General features: G+C 41.2%; 2 protein-coding genes across 4 annotated transcripts in view; one reads left to right on the top strand and one right to left on the bottom strand.

Moving 5' to 3' along the window:
- mrpl45 (mitochondrial ribosomal protein L45) overlaps window positions 1-24,441 on the top strand; it is a 58,195-nt gene that overhangs the window by 11,591 nt on the left and 22,163 nt on the right. The window contains exons 2-3 of the mRNA XM_035404919.1: window positions 22,958-23,159; window positions 23,495-23,612. Of these exons, the coding sequence (XP_035260810.1) occupies window positions 22,958-23,159; window positions 23,495-23,612 (320 nt within the window). The remainder of the gene's footprint in view (window positions 1-22,957; window positions 23,160-23,494; window positions 23,613-24,441) is intronic.
- LOC118220741 (protein NYNRIN-like) lies at window positions 9,473-14,669 on the bottom strand. Of its 3 annotated transcripts, none has more exons than XM_035404916.1 (2): window positions 13,884-14,669; window positions 9,473-11,842 (listed from the first exon to the last, which is right to left on the bottom strand). In XM_035404916.1, exon 2 carries the CDS (start codon window positions 11,806-11,808, stop codon window positions 10,264-10,266), a length of 1,545 nt encoding a protein of 514 aa, XP_035260807.1. In that variant the 5' UTR covers window positions 11,809-11,842; window positions 13,884-14,669; the 3' UTR covers window positions 9,473-10,263. The 3 variants fall into 3 exon arrangements, with proteins under 3 accessions (XP_035260807.1, XP_035260808.1, XP_035260809.1); XM_035404917.1 differs by having other exon boundaries at window positions 14,140-14,669; XM_035404918.1 differs by having other exon boundaries at window positions 14,220-14,669.

Below are 24,441 nucleotides of genomic sequence, written 5' to 3'. Positions count from 1 at the left end.
GGCCTTTTATTAACCAAAAGTATATACACAACCCAAAACCAAACTCAACAACAAAAATCTCCTGTCGGAAATTAACTTAAAGTAAAGTGAATAAAATTAGAAATAACGGCGTCCGGGAGACCGCTGGGGGGATCCCTCTTCAACGCAGGAAGAGGGATGTTGTCCTGTGTCTCCACCGGATTCTGCAAAAATAGGGACAAAGTTATTTACAGTTTTCACAGCTCTCCTGCCGTCCAAAACCCCTCTCCTCAATGGAGACAAACGGCCTCCTTTTAAGCTCCCAGCCATCTCCCTGGAGTGGCGGCAGCTGGGTTGCCTCATTGATTGCAGGTGTGCTGCCTGCCAAGATGGGAGTTGAGGAATGTCCAATTTGCCGCTCTCCAGGGTCCTGTGGCTGGGCTTCCTAGTGGGGCGCTGTCCTGGGTCCTGAAGAGGCGGCCTGGTGGCAGGTTTTGGCTGATGCCTATAAGGCTGGGAGGGGCACTGTGGAGCCATGCCCCGATCCACGCCACATTAGATATTGACACATACAGTTGAGGCCAAAAGTTTACTTACACCTTGGATACAGATATTCAAACTCAGTTTTTCACAACTCTGCACATTTCATGTTAATTTCTTTTGGCAAGTCAATTAGGGCATCTACTTTGTTCACATCAGAGGTAATTTTAAATCAATTGATTAGAGACAGATTTATTTCAGCTTTAATACACTATATCAGAATTCCAGTGGGTCAAAAGTTTACATACACCAAGTTGACTGTCTCTTTAAACAGTCTGGAAGATTCCAGAAATTGATATAATTACTTTTTATAAGCTTCGGATTGGCCAGCTGTCATAATTAGGAGTTAATTACATTACATTAGAGGCATTTAGCAGACGCTCTTATCCAGAGCGACTTACGCAACTTTTTACATAGCATTTTACATTGTATCCATTTATACAGCTGGATATATACTGAAGCAATGCAGGTAAAGTACCTTGCTCAAGGGTACAACGGCTGTGTCCTTACCCGGGAATCGAACATGCGACCTTTCGGTTACAAGCCCAGTTCCTTACCCACTGTGCTACACTCCGACCTCCGACCTAATTGGGGTTAATTGGCAGTTAAATGATCAGTGCTATGTATGGAGGAAAAAGGGTGAGGCTTTTAAACTGAAGAACACCATCCCAACTGTGAAGCATGGGTGTGGCACATCATGTTGTGGGGGTGTTTGGCTGGAAAAGGGACTTGTGCACTCCAGAAAATAGATGGCATCATGAGGAAGGAGAATTATCTTGAAATACTGAAGCAACACCTCAAGACATCAGCTAGAATGTTAAAACTTGGTCGCAACTGGGTCTTCCAGCAGGACAGTGATCCTAGGCATACCTCCAAAGTTGTAACAAAATGGCTTAAAGACAACAAAGTGAAAGTATTGTAGTGGCCATCACAAAGCCCTGACCTGAATCCCATAGAAAATGTGTGGACTGACCTGAAAAAATGTGTCCGAGCAAGGAGGCCCACAAACCTGACTGAGTTACACCAGCTTTGTCAGGAGGAAGGGGCAAAAATTCCGGCATTGTGAGAAGCTTGTGGAAGGCTACCACAAGCGTTTGATTCAAGTTAAGCAATTAAAAGGCAATACCACCAAATACTAACAAAGTGTATGTAAACTTTTGACCCACTGAAAATCTGATATAGTGCATAAAAGCTGAAATAAATCTGTATATTAGCTGTTATTTTGAAATGACCTCTTGTGGAAATAAAGTAGATACATTTCCTGTGTTAAGTCAATTAGGGTATGGTAACATTAAATGTGTGGAGTTGTGAAAATTTGAGTTTGAATGTCTTTAGCCTAGGTGTAATGTAGACTTTTGACCTCAACTATATATATATATATATATATATATATATATATATATATATATATATACAAACATATATACATATATAAAACATTGCCACTTCACCACTTCACCACACATAAAACCATGCAAACAATACTACATATTTACGTAACAACTAACAATAAAAAACAAATTTTAAAGCCAAACTGCATTTGTGTAGACACGCATGCTCTACACCTACAGCATAAAGAGTCTTTCAAATCAAATAATCAAAAATGTATTTGTATATATGTATTCCCAAACACCCTATATAGATGGGGGAACCCGTCCTCCTCTGGTCGGCCCAAAGAGTGGTTTTGTGACCAACATGTTGATCAAATTAGCGGCTCAGATGATGGGACTGGTCTCTGGTGGGGCGCGGTTGGCCACGCCAAAAGTGTTCAGGGTGTAGGCCTGTATTCTACGCCCATCATAAGCCAGTCTATGCACTGTTGTCAATATATAAGTAGTTTGTATTTTATTACATGGGCAAAAAACTCTCCTACTTGCAATAATCTGTGTAATTCACCAATACATTTTTAAAACCATTCAAAAACTTTGCGGTCCATAGATATCAAACATGCCTATATGGTGTGCATTTTCACTTAAACCCCTTTTTAAAGGTGTGGCAAGTGAGTGCCACCCCTCCTGTCTTCCAACACACTCACGTGAGACAACCGTTTGAGTTTTTAGCACTTCCGTGCTCTTTTATTAAAGCCCACAGCTTTTTTCGGAAACAACGAAACACAGGGTTTTTCTTTGGTTTCTTTTAACACTGTACTTCGTTCTTCTCTCCGGCTTCCGCCCCCAAGACTCCCGGTCTCCGCTTTTAAAAACCCCAGGCTCACTGTTGAAAACAGTCGGAGGCAATCAGCGCAATTAAACAATTGATAATTATCGGCACTGATTACCTCCACCTGACAGTTGTGACGAAGGATCCGAGAGCCGCTCCTCTCACTCTCTCTCTCTCTGCAGCCGACGCTCAAACCACGCCCACCCCACCACAAAAGGATTTTTACTCTAATGAATGTGCTTACAACCAATGTTTTCTTTTCCTACATAGTGTGTTAAAAATGCACTATGTAAAAAAACATTCAGACCTAGTGTATAGAAGCACTCTTTCGGCATAAACCTGTAAAATGCGTTTACCAGATGTATCCTACCCGTCTACACTATGTGTCACTCTGGCTATCCCGAAATATTAAATGTCACTGACTATTGATGGGCCTCTTCAGAACTTTGGGGGCCATGCCCTAAAATAATGGTGTCTTCTCCCTAATATTGTATGAAATACAGTAGACATACACTGGGCTGTAGCAGTTGTCCAAGCTCTGTATTGATACACCTTGACTTCAGATATAATTTCTTTTTGTACTGTGTTTTTAATCAGTAAGTGAGAATAGTAATTCATATATAAATGTAGGCTATGAGAGAAATGTATGCATGCAAATGCATTAAGCTGACATTACGGCGACAATGTAGTACAATGGGTAAGGAGCTGGTCTTGTAACCTAGAAGCCCAGGTTAGATTCCCAGGTAGGACACTGCTGTTGTACCCTTCAGCAAGGTACTTAACCTTCAGTATATATCCAGCTGTATAAATGGATGCAATGTAAATGGACTGCATTTATATGGACTGCATTATCCACGAGTTTCCTGAACTATAACCTTTCCCATGATCCCTTGCAATCCTATAACGGTTATATGTGCGCGACTTCCGGTTAACGTCCTCTCGTCTTTGTTTATGTGTTACACATACAATTGTGGAAAACAAATTGCGATGGCTACATAGCCCAGAATGTTTAATGAAAGATAAAACGGTGATAGTGCCACATCCATCAAAATGACAAAACTGGGTAGATGACATGAAGCAGTGGCCTGATGTAACCTACATCAACCTGATTAATTACTTTGTCCTTTCGGAAGGTGTGGATGGCAAAAAGCTCAGAAATTATAAAAGCACAGAAGCTTACAACTATCCTACACAGTAACAAAATTGGTCAGATTCTATGCGCTAAACACAAAGGATTCATATTCTTAAAGGCAGAAGTTGAACCAAGCCAGAGTGTGAACAACCCAAATCATGTTGCTTGGGTAATGTGTAGAGAGAGTGGACTGTAGGGTGCACCTGTGTTGCCGGTCTCGGACAGTCATGTAGTCACGCAGCAGCAGTTTTATGGAAGGTAGGTAGGGATCCCAAAGTTGCTACATCACTAGCTCACAACTGACCAGATGCCTTTTTTTCCCTTTTCAGCCCTGGACTCTGAAAGTATATGATTATTTCAAGTGAGTTAGGCCCGCCAAAATCTTTTACACATTTGCAAATTATTCTCTTCAGTCTTCCCCTTTCTTAAGCATTATCAATAACTAATAAAGTAACTACTAATTCATATTGCATGTATGTTGTTTGTCTCTAGTCAGGGTACAGACTAACATGCTATGGTAGAGAGCTTTTTTCTAAATAGGTATGCTGAGACCAGCTACATCATATGTGATGCCAGATGTCATTTTTTCTTATTATTTGTTTATTTTGGTAAAGGTGCAGAATGCTGTAGCAAGTGGCAAGACGTGACTTGCATGTACTGATGAGCAGCATAGATGGAATGCAGGAACATCAAAAAACCTTAAGCCGAAAAGAGTGAGCCAAATTAAATTCAGGCACCACAGAGCAGATGATGCCTTTGAATACAACTCAAGAGCCGTAGCTCCAAGTCTACCAAACACACCACATTATCTATCACACAAGGACTTTAAAGACAGTGTAGAGAATGCACCCACCAAACCCCGCTTCCTCTTAAAGAACACACTTCTAGGAAAGTGCTATGCTGCAATCCCATTAGCACCAAATGCTAATGATAACACCTCAGCCACATCAGCAATCCTTCAGCCACACCGACACTCTAAACTGTGAAAAATGCAGGGCATTTTACAAAATGTACATAGAAGTTGATGACACAAAGGCTGCAATGCTAGAGGAAGAAACTAGGGAGCAGAGTTCATCTGAGCTGTGGCACAGCACTAGGAAGATTAGAATTACAGCAAGTTCAGCCAAAAGAGTGCCTGTGCATTCAACAACAAATTCTGATAAATTCATGTGAGCACATGCTGCCACAAATTATGGGAAAGAACAAGAGCCTGTAGGCTGTAGCTTTCTGAAAACAAAGGGACTGGGGGTGTCGCATAAAGGTACAGTAGTAAGTGCCTCAGAGCCATGGCTGTCAGCTAGCCCAGATGGAATCATTGAATCAAGTGAACTGTTAGAAATTAAGTGCCCTGTTCCCAACAAAAACTCACCTTCACTCGCAGAACAATTTCCCCACAAAAACAGTGAGGTCAAGATAGTGAATGGAGAACTGGAGCTTCAAAAGAATGGCAGCAGGGGCTACTATATGTAAGTGCAACTTGGGATGTTTTGCACAGGTCTGAAAGTGTCCAAACTGATGATTTGGACCCCTGCTGAAAATGTGGTCCTTAATGTACAATTTGATGAGGTGTTTGTGGCAGAGCACATGAAACGGTTGAGGGCTTTCTACTTTGCAAATATGCTGCCTAGAATTGTTGATGAATACCTCGGTGGAAGGCTAAAACTTAATCACAGATATGTGCAGATCGTAACTAAAGAGTAGAGTGTGAATTACAGAGCACTAGATGGATAACAATGTATGATGGGGTATGGCAAACAGTATAACACTAATGTTATGTCATGGTACAGATTAACTGTAACAGAAAGAGCAAGTTCAAATTTCAAAGTAGTATGTATTTCATGACATTTCATGAAATAATCAACCAAATAATTTTATTTAGGATACATTTCATTTGTTCACAATTTGGTCATAAACATCACTGTATCTTAAAAACAATGTAATATACAATGTAATATAACCCTATTTGTTTTAAACAGCAAATACATGAAATAATCAACCAAATAATTTTATTCAGGATACATTTCATTTGTTCACAATTTGTTCATAAAACAGCACTGCATCTTAAAAACAATGTAATATAGCCCTATTTGTTTTAAACAGCAAATACATTAAATAATTACACAAGTAGTGTTCTTGTGCTTTTTGTTCACAATTGGAATTTTTTTTCACATGACAATTTGTGATTGAATAACTCAGAAGTGCAGCATTAGTTCAGCACTTGACCAATGTGGTTTCATCCTTGTTATCTTTATTGTTAGATTACTCACGAATGAGATCATCTCGTAGATTGACAAGAGTAGCATATATTCTTAAAATCTTGTCAATTTTAGGAGCAAGGCTGATTGTCACAGTTTGCAATAATGTTTTAAAAACCTTTAAGCGCCTAATTGCACGTTCAACATGAATTCTGACATTTGCAATTCTTCTAGTAGAAGTGACTTGCTCCTCTGTCAGTTGTGCACCTTTATTTGTTAAAGATGGCACAACCAAATTAACTTTGCGCTCAAATAACACATCTCTTATCAGGAAACCTCTTTCAGCCATTACCTCGTCACCTGGAATTAAATAATCCAGGATTCCACAGTCATATGTTATAAACTTGTCACTACAGCGGCCACCATATGCAGATGAAATAAACATAATTAACCCACTTGGAGCTACAGCCACTAGGTACTTAACCGTGTTATGTGAATAGTAGTGGCTGTAGGATTCCCCTCGGGAATCAAGGTTTTTGGGCTTCTGTAGTAAACTCTCACTGCAGTCGAGAATACATGTTGTGTTGGGATAGTTCATCTTAAATGCTGCAGGCATAGTAGCTTGAATAGTTTCCTTTGGGAGCCAAGGAATTAAATCCCTTGTGACTTTCTCCATGGTGTCAAACCAAAATGAAATGACTTTGCTGACCATACCTTTTGATATCCTGAATCTTTTTGCCAGATCACCAAGAATTAAGTTAAGCTTTAGTTTCATGAGTGTCATTAAAATCTGGGCTGCGTTTCCGAGTTTCGATGTACCTTAACGTTTTACGAAGGTTCTTAAGGTATACCTTCTTAAGGGAAACCGCTTTTTTACGAGTGTTTCCCAGACTATACCTTAAGGCAACTCTTAAGGGACAACTTAAAGGTACATCGTAAATTGGAGCTGGCCTTCACTGTGGTGCTGAAAAGTTTATCAATCGATGCCAAGCGAATCGATTGTCTCACTTGTAAAGGCTTGTGAATGACGTTTTAATATTACACGTGTTGTCATAATCATTTTACATCAATCTAATATTGCAGAAGAGGAAGCTATGCCTACTAGAGATTATCTGCTAATCTCTTTAAGAGTCCGTTAAGACGAGATCTTGTGATAGTTTCAATAAATACGTACATAGGCTACAATGGATAAAATAAAAAGCGTCAATCGGGACATATAAGCCATAGTCTGGGACTTCGTGGAAGCCCAGGGGAAAGGATATAGGCTACATATGGGTGAATTATTTTGTTCTTATTGAAACAAAGGTCTAATGTTAATTTGTTTTTGTCACACAATATATAGGCAACTGTAGCAGCATATCACTGCACTGCACTGATTCCCGCGAACTTTTCTCTGCTATGCAAAAATGATCGTAGATGAAAGGCAAAAGCGCGTCTGTGGAAAATGATCATGATGAATTATATACCGGGTGCCTTATGAATAGGTCTACCTGTTAAAGTGATTTGTTCATCCACCTTAATTTGCTGTTGGATAATCTTAAGTTTAACCAAGAATATCATTATTGGGTTGTTTACCGAAAATCGTAAAACAACATGGTAAGAAAAATGTTCCGTAATGTTGATATTTACCCAGTGCTATTTTGTTTTATATAGGAGGTGTGAGCTAAAGGAAAGGGATGTAGATCATTTGGTTATGTTTGTCCATTATGAGCCACTGTACCTGTATGTGTGTTTATGGTTAGCCAATCAACGTGTTCTAGTTCGGTCATGCAAGTAGACTCACTCAACGTTGTTTTTGCACACACAGGTTTTATATTCTTAATAAACCGGCGGTTTGTTCCAAGTCAGTGTGATCATTGACTCACACACAAACGAACTAATTTCTACAGGGTATGCAGTCGGAAAAGCCATATCCTAAGTTAGCGCCACTACGTATAAATTAAAAAAAACTTTTTTTTTTCTTTTCACAAATTGGATTATTATCATGGATAGGCCCTATACTTAATTACCATCATGATGGGGATAGACAGGTAAAACGACAACATTCTCATGACGTGCTATGCACAGACACGTTGATTGGATAATTACTTTTCGTAAAGTAAATATTAAACTCATTTTCGCATGCCAATGTGCTACTAGATGCGCACTGTAGTACAACTGTCCATTTGAAAAGCAAAATGTTGGCACAATAAGGCTGAAACCGCAGAGCGCATCGCTAAGGGACAGCTTACAAGTGCCTCAGACCACCCTTTTAAAGGTATACCTTAATTAAGGTATACCTTAGCTAAGGAGACGCTGGGAAACAGCTCGAGAGCTAAAGGAAGAGCTTAAGGGATACCTTACGACGCACGTAGTGCTAAGGAGACTCTGGGAAACGCAGCCCTGGTCTTTAATGTCCATCTTGAAGGCATCACTGCCAAAGGGTTCTAGACATGACACTAGTGTGTGAAAGGTTGCAAGGGGTATGCCGGTGTACATCACTAATGCCTAACAGTCACCTCTTCATTTGCCTTTCTGTAGTTATGATCAGTTAAAACAGGATCTTCCCACTGGGTTTGTGTTGAGCACATTTGTGGCTTTTCACCTAAGTTAGCATTCTGTGGCTCCAGGTCCAGCGTATCTCCGGGTCCAGGTCCTGTGTCATCAGCACCTACAAAAACATGATAGTAGTGTCAACTCAATAGTTATTAAGAGTTTGAAACGTTTGAAAGATTCCTTGAAACATGGGGTGGCTCATCTTACCCACTGGTAATCATCTTCCCCCCTACTCACAGAAAGCAGCAATAAATAGGCTATGTTACACGTAGCGTCACGGACATGATCAATTTTCTACTGATAAATTATCATAACGTTACCTATAGCTAACGTTAGGTGTCATTTTTTAGCTTACTGGTATTGTCATGTGTCTCCAACCTGCCAGCAGTATCGATAGTGTCATGGAGAGGTGCGTCGTTAGCACCTACAAAAACATGATACAAATGATAACTCAATAGTTAGCCAAGAGTATAATGTTATATCTATCGATAACAACTCATGTAGATAGCCAACAATTACTCGAGCAGAGCTAGCTGTGGTCGATAGCTATCAGAGGTTACAGCTAGCTAGCTAACGTTCTAGCTTATCCAGGCAAATTGGTCGAACTGATTAACACCTAATACTATTGATAACAACACAACAATAAACAAAATATAGGCTACAGTACATACATGTGACTTGATAAGTTGCTGATAGTTGGCTAGCTAGCTATCTGTTATGGTTTAGCTATCGATACTTACCAGCGGTGGTGTCATCAACTCCGGGCCGGAGTCCAGCATCATCGGTTCCCGTCGGCTTCAGGCGGACAGGCTTGCGTCTTTTCTTTGATGGTGGTCGTTCATAACTAAGAAACAACTCAGGGTAGGGGTTTTCTTCAGTTGGTTTTGTTGGTAACCAGAAATGTTGCCAAGAACAATAGTGACCGTCGTTCCAGGTAGAAGCAGATCCGAAGTTAGTGTTTAAAATCAGGAAGCATTTATTATACAGAAAGCCAGCAACAGGGATTCACACAAAAATGTCCAATTCAACTGTTCGAGTTTGTGGAGTTTATACAGTTACATTTACATATATTCAAATTTGTGCGCAGAATACAGCATGAACTCTGATTGGTTGTTTGTTATACAGAGTTGCCCTATAGGTTGCAATTTCTACCACTGTGTCTTATTGGTTGTCTTTGTAAAACAATGGCGGACTCTCACATGCACGTGAGGTTTTGGAATACACAAATCTGTCTGTCTCCTACAGCACAAACTTTCTGTATCCTAACAGTCCCTCCTTTTGACACAACATGAATCTCATGGTTAAGTCAATTTTACAGTTACATTTATTTAGTCATTGTTCAGGGTGAGGGCGAAAACCTGTCAAAAACCTGTGTTAGGAAAACTTCAGGCAAAATTCCCTCACGTCCCCCTTACGGGCGAACGAGATGTACTCCAAGAACATAACTTGTAAAGAAAAAAGTCCTTCTGTTGCTGGCTGGATGGATAGTGACATTGGTTTGGTAGGGAAGGCTCGATTCAAGGCTTGGTGGGATTTCTTGCAATTTACTCCTGGTTTGCAGCAACATGGTCTTGGAGGGGTGGTGTCCTCGGCGCCGGTATGGTGTCATGGGAGTGTCCTCTCCGGCATATGAGGAAGAAAACAGAATACCATGTGAGGGCATTATCAAGTACTCCCAAGTTATTACAACTTGGTTCTATATTATGTATGTCAGCATGTTGGATGGGAGCATAACTTGAATGCTCAATTTGGTTGAGTATGTGAAAAAATTGGAACGTTTGCACCTGATTCGTGAAGGCTGCAGTCGTCCGTGGCAGGGAGTTCTTCAGGCCTTTTGAGGTCTTCGGGTGATGGGCATGGTTTGGTCCGGGATTGGTGGATCCAGACCGGGATGCCTGTAACTCGAAGAGCAGTCTCAGAGGTTAGTAAGACCTGGTGTGGTCCTTGCCATCGAGGTTGGAAAGATCTAGGATGAGGGGCTCTTATCATAACCCATTGTCCAGGTTCATATGTCTGCGATTCTTGCCCCCCCTCCTTTTGTTTATCTTTTAGAGTCTGTAATGACAAAGCCTGGGAGGTTAGGTTTTTCACCGCTTCATTCAAGTTTTGGCAATACTTCAGCAATGCATCTCCCACTATAAGAGAGTCTTCTGACCCCTTACAAAGGCCAGGGGCTAGTGACATGGCTCTGCCAGTCACTAGTTCGTAGGGAGACAGTTCAGTTACTGCATTAGGGGTTGCTCTCATCGCCATGAGTGCAGCTGGGAGGCCTTGGACCCAGCTTCCCCCCTTCGACAGCAACACCTTGGTCAGCTTTTCTTTCAGTGTTCGATTTGTTCTTTCGACCAGACCTGAACTTTGAGGATGGTAAGGGCAGTGGAATTTTTGTTTGATTCCCAGGTACGAACATACCTGTTTCATTACTTTACCGGTGAAGTGGGTCCCTTGGTCTGAGTCTATGTAGCAGGGAAGGCCCCAGCGTGGGCAGAATTCAGATGCGATTATTTTTGCCGTGGTTGCGGCATTTGCACAGGCTACAGGGTAAACTTCTACCCAGCGTGTGAAGTGGTCTATGAGAACGAGACAGTGTTCTTTTCCATGGCTCTTTGGAAGAGGGCGAATGAAATCCATCTGGATTTGCTGAAAGGGTCCAGTAGGCCGTGGCTGGTGTTTCATCATTACTTTTATTTTTGGACCTTGATTGCTTTTTGCACAAATGATGCAACGCCTAATGAAATCTTTCATTACCTTGGTCATTTTGGGAGACCACCAATGAAGTGACATGTTGTGCCGCATTGTTCTTTCTCCATTGTGTGCAATGCCATGGTATACTTCACAAAGCAATGAAAGGATGCTCTGAGGGGCAACAACTTTCCCGTCCTGTGTGTGCCAAATGTTGTCATCATTAAGAGTGCATGCATTTTCAATCCACGTCCATTTTTCAGCTCTTGTACAGGCATCCTGTAGTTTAGCTATGTCAATGTTAGTTGGACCCGACATGTCAATAGCTGCAATTTTGTAAGTAGGCAGGGAGTCATTTAAAGCTGCTGCTTTGGCAGCTTCATCTGCCCAGTGGTTACCCAAGCTGATTGCATCTTGTCCTTTAGTGTGCGCTTTCACTTTTACAACTGCTAGTTTGTTTGGTAGTTTAGAGGCAGTTATGAGATTCTGAACAACCCCCCCATTTTTTATCGGGGTACCTGATGAAGTCAGGAAACCCCGAGATGACCAGTTAACTGCATATCCTGTAACTGGGTGGGCCCCATTGTAAGCTTTCAGTAATCTCATGCCGTCAGAACCGAGGATGGTACCTTCTGCAGTCCTACAAATGAAAAATGATTGTGTCCAATAAGCATTATTGGATTCCACAAGTACTGGAAAGGATTTATATGCGCGGACAGAATTACCCCCAATGCCAGCAAGATCAATGGAATGCTTTGTACAAGGGAGCGGTAGGTCAGTGATAGAAACAGAAGCGCCAGTATCAATTAGCATATCGCATGGCCGGCCTCCTACCCACGCACTAAGATACGGTCTGCAATGAGCCTGAGTTTCTATACTACTGACTGAAAAGGAGGCCGGTAATTCCTATGCTTTCAAACTGTTTAACATGGCGACAAGTTGTTCTCGGTTCAAATGCGCGTAATCGTCATTGGAGCAGTGCGCGATAGGCCCAGCTTCTTTGTCTGAGGTTGCGTATTCTCCACTGGAGGCGTGCGCCTTAGGTAGGGCAGCTAAACATTGTGGCGCTCGATGTCCCTGTTCTCCACATCGAAAGCATTTATCTGCTTCTTTGTTTGGGGGGGTGTTACGCCTACTTCTCCTATAGTCCCTCCCTTTGCATCGATCCGTGCTATGGCCCGTTTTCCCACAATTATCGCACTTCAGAGAGTTGTAGCGAACAGCAGCAATGGGATGTAAAGTTGAACTCTTCTTCCGTATCTGTTCCTCTAATCGCGAGGCCCACGAAACAATGTCACTAAACGTATTACCCGGGTGTATGCCGATTGCTAGTACCTTCTGAATATGCGGGGCAGCCTCTGCCAGTAATTGTTGCGTAAAAACAGCCATGTCTCTATTTGGATTAGGGAAGCCACAATGCGTTTCAAATGCTTCATACTTCCGATCGGCGTATTCAGCAAAGGGCAAGCTATTTTGTACTACTGCCGTGAAACAATGCCATTTTGGCGCACCTTTACCTAAAGCAGTCTTTACAGCCTCGCAGAAACCGGTAATCGCGTTTTGTAATTCATTATGATTCGCCCAGGGGCCAGATGCCCATGGTTCCTGTCGGAGATCAGCTGGTTCAATTTTGTTCCAGCTTGAAACTGGACATTTTGCACGCACAACTGAAAACATGTCTAGAGGGTGTAGAGACATGCTACACTGTAGCTCATTTAGTTGTCGCCAAAACGGTAAATTGTCGTCTTGCGCATTAAGATTCGGCAAATCCTTTAATAAAGCTCTCATTTCGATCAGGCTTAAAGGAACGTGATCAACATGCAGTCGTTGTTCATTTCCTCTACCGTGAATTTTAGTAACCATAGGTGCCATGGGCACCGTTTTATTCTCCTTTTCAAAATACAGTGGGTCAGTTATAGTGTGACAATTTAAATCTGGGTACAAAGATGGAACACCTTTTATTTCAGTCGGAATGCACGCAAGCGCTGTGCTCTGGTCAGAGCTGTTGCCTTTGTTCTCAAGAGATTCTATCTTCTTACGCAGACCAGCTAATTTCGTATCTTGTGCTTGTAGCCGATTATACATTTCGTCACACTTCTCTATGAGCCTCATATGCTCCGTAATTAGTACAATGGTACCGTAAGCCGTCCTATTCTTTTTTTGTTTCCCCCACCATTCTAAGGAATCCGGCGTGGATCCTTCGGGGTCCCAGCCATTTTTACTCATCGCCTTTGCTTGCTTTACATACTTTTGCTGCAGATATGTGGTTATACTCCCGTTTGCATTCTCCTTTTTTGGGGCCATTTTTGCTCGCGAATTATACTTTGTTGGTAATAAGTTACGTCTCTCTGTATAAACGCACGTTACTGGCTAATATGTTACTAAAGACAACCAACACGAAACAATAAAGACTAAGAGGCCAATATTAAACGTAAAATTCAATAATGTCCACAAAACTTGTCGGGAGTGCGACACACACGCTCTCTCACGACCTGAAACAGAGACAGACTACCCACGTGAAAGAAACTCCGTCTCTCAACCCTGGGCCCGGGGCGTCACTGACTGACTCTCCCTTAAACGAACAAACAAAGATGCGGCTTTGCGCTTCTTAGGTATCTTGGACCTAATACTCAGTAGTGAAAATTAATCACTTCTGTGCTGTGGGCGACACACTCGCTTACCACGGCCACGCAACCACGTGTAGAATTTAGCCTGGATTCACACTTTCCATAGGCAGGGGTGACTCACAAACACCCGGTCACAATAGGCTTAATACACAGGCCTATATCACAGTCAGCAGCACTGGTAACACATCATCAGCACTGATATTTATAACAAACAATTGTGTAACGTTACACAGACGTTATACCAAAAGACACAGTTTTAAGCACAAACAACTGATCGCTTCTACACCGGTCAAGATATACGTTATCGTACCACTGGGTGGAGCGTTCCAGACTTCCGCAGTTTTGCCGTCCAATTCGCCAAGCCAATGGTAGTAAAACCCGTTTACTCACTTTTTTGGTCAGGAAAACAACGAAGTTCTGGAAGACGAATCCACCCTGCTCGCAGCGCCAAATTGTTGGTAACCAGAAATGTTGCCAAGAACAATAGTGACCGTCGTTCCAGGTAGAAGCAGATCCGAAGTTAGTGTTTAAAATCAGGAAGCATTTATTATACAGAAAGCCAGCAACAGGGATTCACACAAAAATGTCCAATTCAACTGTTCGAGTTTGTGGAGTTTATACAGTTACATTTACATATATTCAAATTTGTGCGCAGAATACAGCATGAACTCTGATTGGTTGTTTGTTATACAGAGTTGCCCTATAGGTTGCAATTTCTACCACTGTGTCTTATTGGTTGTCTTTGTAAAACAATGGCGGACTCTCACATGCACGTGAGGTTTTGGAATACACAAATCTGTCTGTCTCCTACAGCACAAACTTTCTGTATCCTAACAGTTTCTTTTCGGTAAAGTGGAAGTACGTACAGGGTTTTAGGGGGATTTTTCTATTTCAAAAGCACGTAACCATTCCCTCTTCTATTCGTCTTCACTGGGGAGCTTGTAGAAATTAAAGGGGGGCGGAGACGGGCAGTCTTCTCGTTTCAGGTGGGGATGTTCAAAGCATCGTCTTTCTAAAATTGTTTTTCTTTTTCTATAACTGTAATCACACCATCAAACCGCACATGTAATCCCAGTACTCCTACTTGACATTTGTTAAAATAACACGGGCAAAAGTAAATAATCACACTGTTATGGTTAGCTACCCCTGACTTGTAATCGCTAAAGCGGAAATTAGGCACAAAATTACGGATGTAGTCCAACGTTGTAGAACGTAATGGCGCCGCCCATCATTTTTTCAGGAAACCAGTGGATATTATTATATTATTTTATCCAAAGCGCTTTACAATTGATGCCTCTCATTCACCCATTCACACACACACACTCACAAACCAATGGTGAAAGGCTGCCATGCAAGGTACCAATCAGCTCGTTGGGAGCAATTAGGGGTTTGGTGTCTTGCTCAGGGACACTTCGACACACCCAGGGTGGGGGATCGAACCGGCAACCCTCCAACTACCAGACAACTGCTCTTACCTCCTGAGCTACAGTGAGCACCATAATTCATTGGACACATTTTTTGTTATTTTGGTTCTGTACTCTAGCACTTTGAGTTTGAAAGGATACAATGACAATGAGGTTGAAGTGCAGACTGTCAGCTTTAATTTGAGGGTATTTTCATACATATCGTATGAACCATTTAGAAATTATAGAACATATATTTATGTCGCCCCAATGTAAATGCTGTGTAATTTTTATTTTTATTTTTTAAGTCATGCAAATTGCTCTGGATAAGAGCGTATATTGAATGCCTATAATGTAATTGTAGCTGAAAGAAACACAAAGGTATAGATTCAATAATTTTTCCTTTACCATGAATGACAAATAAATGAAAGTGTGTAACTGGTTCCAATGTTTCTGTCTCCACAAACCACACAGACCGCAAGTCTGAGGTGCACCCAGGCTTTTATTGTGCACTCCACAATATTACAAAACTAACGCAACACAACACACACAGCAGGAAAAAGGGATCACGTTGCTCCCATGAATGTCTCTCATTCCAGTCTCCCAGTCTCACTGTAGGCAGAACAGATAAAATGGTAACTGGGTAGCTACAGGAGCCTAGTTAAAAAGTAGTTACATTTGGCTTGCCAGTTAGGCTATATTAACATTATGGACGTATTGTCTTTGCCATCTGTTAGCGTGATAGCTAATTACAACTGCGGTGACTACTGTTATTTTTTTAGTACAGTCATGGCTGAAAATATTGGCACCCTTGCACATAAAAAAAAAAAAAAACTCAATTGTCTGTAAAATAAGTTGAAATTGACAAAAGTATTTGGTCTCCACAATTCTTTATTTCACTGTTAATAGTACAGAAACTTTGTTTTTGATTCAGAACTTAACATATCCTTTTAAATCATAAAATAAACAGAAATGGCGTTTACAAGATTATTGACACCCTAGATTTAATATTAGGTAGCACAGCCTTTGGAGAGAATAGCTGATGTCAAGCACTTCCTATAGACTTCAGTGAGATTCCTACACCTCTCTACTGGCAGTTTGGCCCACTCTTCTTTTTCAAACTACTCCAGTTCTCTCAGATTTGAAGGGTGCCTTCTTCCAACTGCTTTTTTCAGATCTCTCCACAGGTGTTCAATGGGATTTAAATCTGGACTCATTGCTGGCCACTTCAGAACAGTCCAGTGTTTTTTTTTTAACCATTCCTGGGTGCTTTTTGATGTGTGGTTCGTGTCATTGTCCTACTGGAGACACAGCTTTGTGACACTGGGTGAAATATTGCACTCCAAAGTACCGGCCTGACAAGTGACAAAAGCTACTTAAGGGAAGGGGAGGTGGGCTAGAAGATAAAAGCATGTTAAAAGCACAAAATACATCAATAATAACAAACTAAACATAGGCACATGAAAACACAGGCAAGCAAACAACAGTCAACAAACGAGATATGGGGGAGAAGAAAAAAACAAAACAAAGGAGTGTTATGGGGATATTACATGTAGAGCCCGACCGATGCCAGATTTTTGGGTCCGATGCTGATCCCGATTTTGGAGAGTCTCCTAGCCCACCGATTACCGATGTTTTGACCGATATTTTGTCAAAAAGTGCAACATTTTCAAATCAATTTGAAAAACTTATATTTTATTAAAGTTTCTATATTTAAGAACATTTAACTTATAAGCAAACAAATAAAAATAGAAATAAACACACAAAGAACTTTTTAGATAAAAAATTAAAAGATTTTACTCCTTTCTTTTCCAGCCATCTATAAAAAATGAATTTAAAAAAGTCTGTTTTCCAGTTTCAAACGTGTTTTTATTAATAATATTATTATTATTATTATTGTTGTTGGTGTTATTCATTTGTTATTATTTCTTAGTATCTATTCTCAGTACATTAATTATATTTTCTTATTTTATTCCTACTACGTGATCTCAAAGAGTAAGACTATCTAGCAATCTTCCCTGTCCATAAGAATTTGGTGGTGAAAATAACTACAATGCGCTCTGATGCGTGACTAGATGACACACTCGCTCGCAATAGCTATTGACACAGCCTCATTATTTCTTATTATATATTCTCAGTAAGTTAAATAAATTATATTTTCTTATTTTATTTCTACTACATGATCTCAAAGAGTAAGACATTATCTAGCGGAGCCAAAGAGTGAATCAAGTGTAACGTTAGATGAAATTAAATTGACTGGATGAAATGCGTGAAAAAAACTACAATGCGCTTTCGTGCAGGTTACCCGCGCTAACTGTTGGTTGATTCACTTCTCCAACAGCAATCCTTCTCTCATGTTATCACGACAAAGCTAGATAACATGGCTTAAAATAAACCACGTTAGAAGTGTTTTATCTGCGTTTTTACTGTCTGGTCAGCTTGCTACGATGACACGTGACTAGATGACACACTCGCTTGCAATAACACGTTGGCTATTGACACAGCATCATATAGTAGCTAATATCATTATCTCAGATAAAAAAACAAATGTGTGATGCATTCAATCACCATTTTATTTTGGCTGGTTATTTATTTGAGAATACAGCGATGTCCTCTGGAAATGTAGATCCTACGCTGCTTATGTGCTCACTGCCACTTCATAAAGGCTTGCTAGCCAGCTAGCTTGCTAAAGTGAACCAAATATGTTAGCTAGCTCGCTCGCTTGATAATGAGGATTGATAAACATAGTGGTCGTATAAATGCATTTACTTTCACTAAATATACATACCTTTATTGCGGCATTCGAATCTGTGCAGACAAGTCTTGCAGTGGAGAATATTGGATGAGGCACGAGTGACAAACATCTTATTACAGAAGTAGCGCGTCAGCTGCTGCAGTTCACACTTGTATTAGAGCTCCCTCTACTGGATAATTCTAGTAAATAGCAACTACAACGTTCGAACAGACAAGTACAGATAAATAATCATTGTTTTTTTGTTTATTATACTTATTCAAATATCGGGACACATCGGCGGCATAACTGCCGATCCCGATGTCGTCAAAAAAGTCAAATAATGGCCGATATACCGGCCTGGCCGATATATCGGTCGGGCTCTAATTACATGGTAGAAAAACAGTTTCAGGAATCAGTGAAAATGTCTGAGATGGCATGTTTGAAGGCATAAATGATAATAAATGTATCCAGTTTTAGGGTTTTTTGTAGTGCATTCCAGTCGCAGGCAGCAGCGGATTGAAATGATGTAAGATCGAGGGAGGTGTTGGTTTTGGGGATTTTCAATTGGATATGGAGTGAGGGCCGGTTGTTGTGTGTGACAAACATAGGGTGCAGCAGATGACATAGGTAGGGAGGTGATAGACCGAGAAGGGTCTTGTAAATGAGAGTAAGCTAGTGAATGTTACGACGGGTGTGAAGGGAGGGCCAGTTGACCAAAGAGTAAAGAGTGCAGTGGTGTGTTTGGAAGGGGGCATTTGTGGCAAACCGGATAGCAGAATGGTAAAGATTATCAAGCTTGCAAAGTGTAACTTTGCATGCAGACCTTTATATTATGTCACCGTAATCGAACATGTGAAGAATAGTCATTTGTATGAGGGTGAGATTGGCAGCAGAGGTAAAAGTGAAACTATTTTAATAAAGGAACCTGAGTTTGGCCTTGGCCTTAGACTGCAGCTTAGAGATGTGGTGGGAGGATAGCATGCTGTCTAGCCAGATGCCCAAGTACTTATAGACTGATCCAGGGTAGCTCCCTCACTGGTGATGATGTTGAGGGCTGGAGGGGGTGTGGCACCCTTCCAGCAGAACCACATAACCTTAGTCTTGGAGGTGTTAAGAGACAGTTTAAGGTGGATAAAAGCCTGTTGGATTTGGAGGAAGCTATCCTGGAGTGTGGTTAGTACAGTATTGGGGGAAGGACCAGTAGCATAAAGAATTGTGTCATCAGCATATAGGTGAATGAGTGAGTTACCAGCAGCCTGATGGATGTTATTGATGTATATGGAGAATGGTGTGGGAGCAAGTATGGAGCCTTGGGGGACACCCCTGGTGACTGGGAGAGGGTGAGAGAGAAGGTTCTCATACCTCACGCGTTGCACCCGGTGAGAGGGATAGTGAGAGAACCAAGCCAGTGAGTGATTAGTGACCCCAATGCTGCTCAGTCTATTTATAAGAATGGTATGATCAACCGTATCGAAAGCTTTGGCAAGGTCAATGAATATTGCAGCACAGTGTTGTTTGACATCTAATGCAGATGTAATATCATTGAGAACCTTTAAAGTAGCTGTAACACAACCGTACCCAGAACGAAAACCAGACTGCACCCCAGATAGTATACCATACACATCCAGATAGTCAGTTAGCTGTTTGTTAACAAGTTTTTCAAATACCTTGGAAACACAAGGCAATATAAAAATGGGCCTGTAACTGTTTGGGTCAGCCTGATCACAATGTTGATAAAAAACGTGGCAAGCTTATCAGACCCAGCTGTTTTTTTTGGGGTCCCGAGAGATCAATTCCCTGAAAACCTCCCCTTCCAAGATGGGCCAGAGGGAAAAACTGTGAAGGGGAGCATGGAGGCTGGGAGGGCAAACAGGACTAGGGGCTGCAGGTGGCTAAGGGTTAGGGCTTAAGGGCGAGGGACTCTTTGATATACAGGTGGTGATTAAAGACTCAAAAACAAAACCAGACTTTATAAAGTGTCGATTGAAGATATCAGCCATAGAGTTCTTATCTGTAACTACAAGATCATCCACTTTAAGTGACAAGGGCAGAGAAGAGGATTTGTTCTCGAGTTTTTTCACCGTTTTCCAAAATGTATTGGGGTCAGCGCCACATAATGTAAATTGCTCCTTAAAGTAGCCAGCTTTGACCTGTCGCACAGCTTGTGTGGCCTTATTCTGGATCTGATGAAACAAAAGTCTTTCAGTGGCAGACCTGGATAGACGTGCTTTGTGCCAGGCGACATTTTTTTGTTGTAGCAGCGCTGCCAAATCTCGATTAAACCAGGGACTGAGGCGATTTTTTATCCGTAGTTTCTTAATGGGGGCATGCTTGTTGATCACAGCACTAAAAAGGTCCCTGAACAGAAACTACACCAGCTTACATTGGCCAGGTCATGTAAGAACGCTTGAGTATTGAAATGTTTTAGAATACGCTTATCACTGATGATGACAGGCAGTTTGACAGAGAGGCTTTTGTGAACACAGGCAATGAAACAGTGGTCGCTGAGGTCATTGCAAAACACACCAGATTGGTACATGTGTGGAGAATCAATGTAGCCTTATCAGGGATATTGGGGTCATACCTGGTAGGGTGGGCTATGATTTGGTGGAGATTTAGGGAGTCAAATTGTTGCACAACTTTCTCAGGAGGCTTAAGCATATCCCAATTGAGGTCACCTAGTAGGACAAGCTCAGACCTGGTGAAAGGCGCCAGGACACTGCTTAAGGCCACAAGGGTACATGCTGGTGCTGATGGAGGGCGATAACAGCCAGCTACTAACAGAGAAAAGCTGTTGGATAGCTTGATGTTAAGGACAAGTAAATCGAACTGTTTAGGAATGGACTTAGCTAAGTGCAATGAAGGTGTACTTTGGTAGGGATTGCCACCCCCCCACCTTTAGATGACCTATCCTGTCGAAACAGATTGTAACCAGATAAGTTTACATCAGAGTAGATTCAAGGCACCCAGTACTAGCGGCGGCAAAGCAACCCCAAAACATCAGTGAACCTCCTCCATGTTTGACTGTTGGGACAGTGTTCTTTTTTTTTTGAAGGCTTCATTTTTTTTCCTGTAAACAGAGTTTATGGGATTTACCAAAAAGCTCTAATTTAGTCTCATCTGTCCACAGGACTGTGGCAAACAAGCCTGCCACAGGCCACCGAAGTGGACATTCTCCCAGAAGGATTTTAGCTTGTTCAGGTGTGTTTTGGCAAACTCCAGTCGGGCTTTCTTGTGTCTCTCTCTCAGCAGTGGGGTCCTACTGGGTCTCCTACCATAGAATCCCCTTTCATTGAGTTGGCGACCAATGGTGCGAGTTGAAACAGTTGTAACTTGTGTCTGAAGGTCAGCTTGAATCTGTTTTGCAGTTGTCAGGTCCTTTCTCCACCATTCAAACAATCCTTTGTTGCAATATTTGGTCAACTCTTCTCTTGCGTCCTCTTCCAGGGAGGTTGGCTACAGTACCATGGGCCTTAAACTTCTTGATAATATTGCGCACGGTGGATACAGGAACATCAAGGTTTCTGGAGATGGACTTGTAGCCTTGAGATGTCCATGCTTGGCTCCGATCTTCTGTCTGACCTCCTCAGACAATTCTCTGCTTTTTTTCTTTTCTCCATGCTCAGTATGGTACACGCAGTGACACAAAACAGCAGAATGAGTGCTTTGCTCCATTTAAATTGGTTGAATTAGTGATTATTAGATTGCAGGCACCTGTGACTCACCACATGTGAGTTCAAGGTGCATCACCTGCTTGAAATCCAGTTATTTCTTGCAACTTCTAAAAAGGTGCCAATAATATTGTCCAGGCCATTTTTGGATTTCCGTATGGAATAAGCTAGGATTCAGTATTTTTTTCAGCTTTTTTGTTTTGTTCCTCTGCAAACCAAAGAAATACATGGTGGATACCAAAAGATGTTTTAATTCCACAAGTTTCTGGTAGAAATGGTGTGTTATTTGAAAAAAATGCAAGGGTGCCAATATGTTCGGCCACGACTGTAGCTAGCTAGGATCTTCGTGACAATTGTCATTTAAAGCGAACTAGACTAGCTAGCTAACTGTGTGACGACTGTGATAGGCCTATAGCTCGCTAGCACTAAAATTTAAGATTGTATTTGTAGTTAGCTAGCTAGCTAGATGTAAAAGTATATAACATTATAAATGTTGCAAATGCACATTTTTGATGTCTTTGCCTGGACTGTTTGATGTTTTTTAGCTAGTTTAATTGTATGCTTATCATGAGAAGAGCTAAGTTACATGCAGGAATAACACTACCACAAGGTTTGAATCTTCAGAAATCTTCCCAGTGGTGAGTGCATGTTGTTTGAAGTACAGTAGACATGTACGGAGCTGTAGCAGTTATGAAATATTTGTGCTGATGACCCTTGATGGGGAGCAGGCTGACGCTAGCATTAGGGCTGATCAATTTCATATCATGTCTTTCGAGGCTTTTGGCAAATGCTAACATTTCACTTAAAACAAACAGTTTTTTGTGATTAATTCAAATAAGAACATAAAGGTAAATACAGTAAAAAATAATATGAGCTGCAGAGTAAAGCAAGTAGTGGTGAGAGCTTTAGTGAGAGGGAAGTTGTGTTGTATGAAAAATTATCTTTTAATGGAGATTTGAATGAGTAAATAGAAGCAAATAGTAAATAGTAGGTGTTGTCGAATGAACTCCCAGCAAGCATAACTGGGCACACTGATAAACTGTCACGTAATTAAAGATGCAAGTATTAGATCTGCAGTACAGATAAATAACGATGGATGTATCACTTATGTTCCCTTTTGGCAAAAAAACTGTGAAACCCATCTGGGGTGTGACTTGTTTAAATCTCTTTGTATTGTACTTGTTACTTGTCCTTGTTTGTGAGTTGCACTAAGCATGAATGATTATGGTAAGATAGCCATTCATTGCAGTGGGTCATTGGAAAACGTTTGGTTTGCACTATGACTGATGTATTTATATTGCCTTTTGTGTTTTTATGTAGAATGCAGAAGCTTTGTTGGACCCAGCTATGCAGCGTCACTTTCCCTCTGTTATCCCTTTCCGGACTAAGAAGCGCTACTTCATCCCACCAGTAGTTGGTGGTAAAGGGCACAGCCCTGACAACCTGGAAGCAAGAGCTGGCCAAGCCGGTGTTGTTGTACGACAGGAATACATGGAAAGAGCTGTCAACATTTCTTGCACTGGTACATTTGAATTAAATTTAACCGTCACATTGCTACATCCTTACACAAGGCAGACATTATTCTTTGCCATTGTAAACATGTGCCTCTCAGCCTATGGTACTGGTCTAATGACTGCATTCAGTATATTCTTATGTACTTCAGTCTTATAGCAACACTCCTTCGGGTACATCAAAATGGAGAAATGCATTCTTACATAAAAATTCTAGCCAGTTTTGTTACAAGGATATGTTGTTACTTGATATGATGTTACATTAAGTTGAGAGCGTGATTTTGTCCTGATTCATCATTGTTCTTGCATGTGAACTTAAGTGGTGTTTGTGGTGTTCTCTCTCCAGCCGGAGTCTTTGATCCATACATCCCCCCGGAGGGTGATGCTCGACTCTCAGGCCTGTCAAAAGAAGGACTGAAGCAGCGCACAGAGCAGTTGAAACAGAGTGCTGCCTCCCTGTTGGCGTAAGACAGTTTCTAAACATGTTGATCTTTCTTTGGCCTACTGATGAGTTTTTAGAGTGGGAAGTATATGCATTGAGGTCAGAAGTTTTTAACCCCTCCGCACAATGCCCCTAATGGCTGGCATGCCGGCGTACCTAAGTTCCTCAATTCAGACATTCTGTGCTTCTGCAACCAAATTATGAGTTGAAAACACGAACTCTGTGTTCTAGCTTTATTAGTTGGTAATTCAGCACAACTATGCCACATGGACAATAGTGTCTATCTGGGCATACATAAAAACATTCTTTTACCACTAAAAATTTGTATTCCATCGCAGCAACAAGATAAAGCCAACAACCGCCGAAGGAATGGCAGTACAGCTGTGAAAAACCCTGCTCACTGAACACTTAAAAAAAACAAGGAATTTTTCAAAAATTATACCATGTCGTTCTGTCAATATCTGTGACCAAATATGGAATAAATATACAATCTGTTTGTGAAATATGCGCTCATTTATGACGCCTGGGTACCTTCCAAAATAGCTCTGTGTAATACCACACGTTGTTTACAGTGTTGTCATCCTTTGTAGTACAATCTGGCTTGATCAAACAATTAATCTATCCAGTAGGTGACAGAATAAGCTTTCGAATTATGTATAATATGTCTAATTTTATGGTTAGAATAGTGTATAGCCCAGCGTAACCAAAAGTTTTGTCTCATTATAGCTGCATTACGCATTCAGTCTGTGGTAGCAGTAAAAGACACTGCAACTGGAAAAATTTTATCGATTACTTTCATCATATCTTGGAAAATATCATTATAATTGAGAAATTCTGAGCTTGGCTAAGGC

Source organism: Anguilla anguilla, chromosome 2, assembly GCF_013347855.1.
Source record: "Anguilla anguilla isolate fAngAng1 chromosome 2, fAngAng1.pri, whole genome shotgun sequence".
In the NCBI taxonomy this organism is placed as follows: Eukaryota; Metazoa; Chordata; class Actinopteri; order Anguilliformes; family Anguillidae; genus Anguilla; species Anguilla anguilla.
The sequence above is the reverse complement of the archived record's forward strand: the minus strand, read 5'-3'. Positions and strand labels throughout refer to the sequence as shown.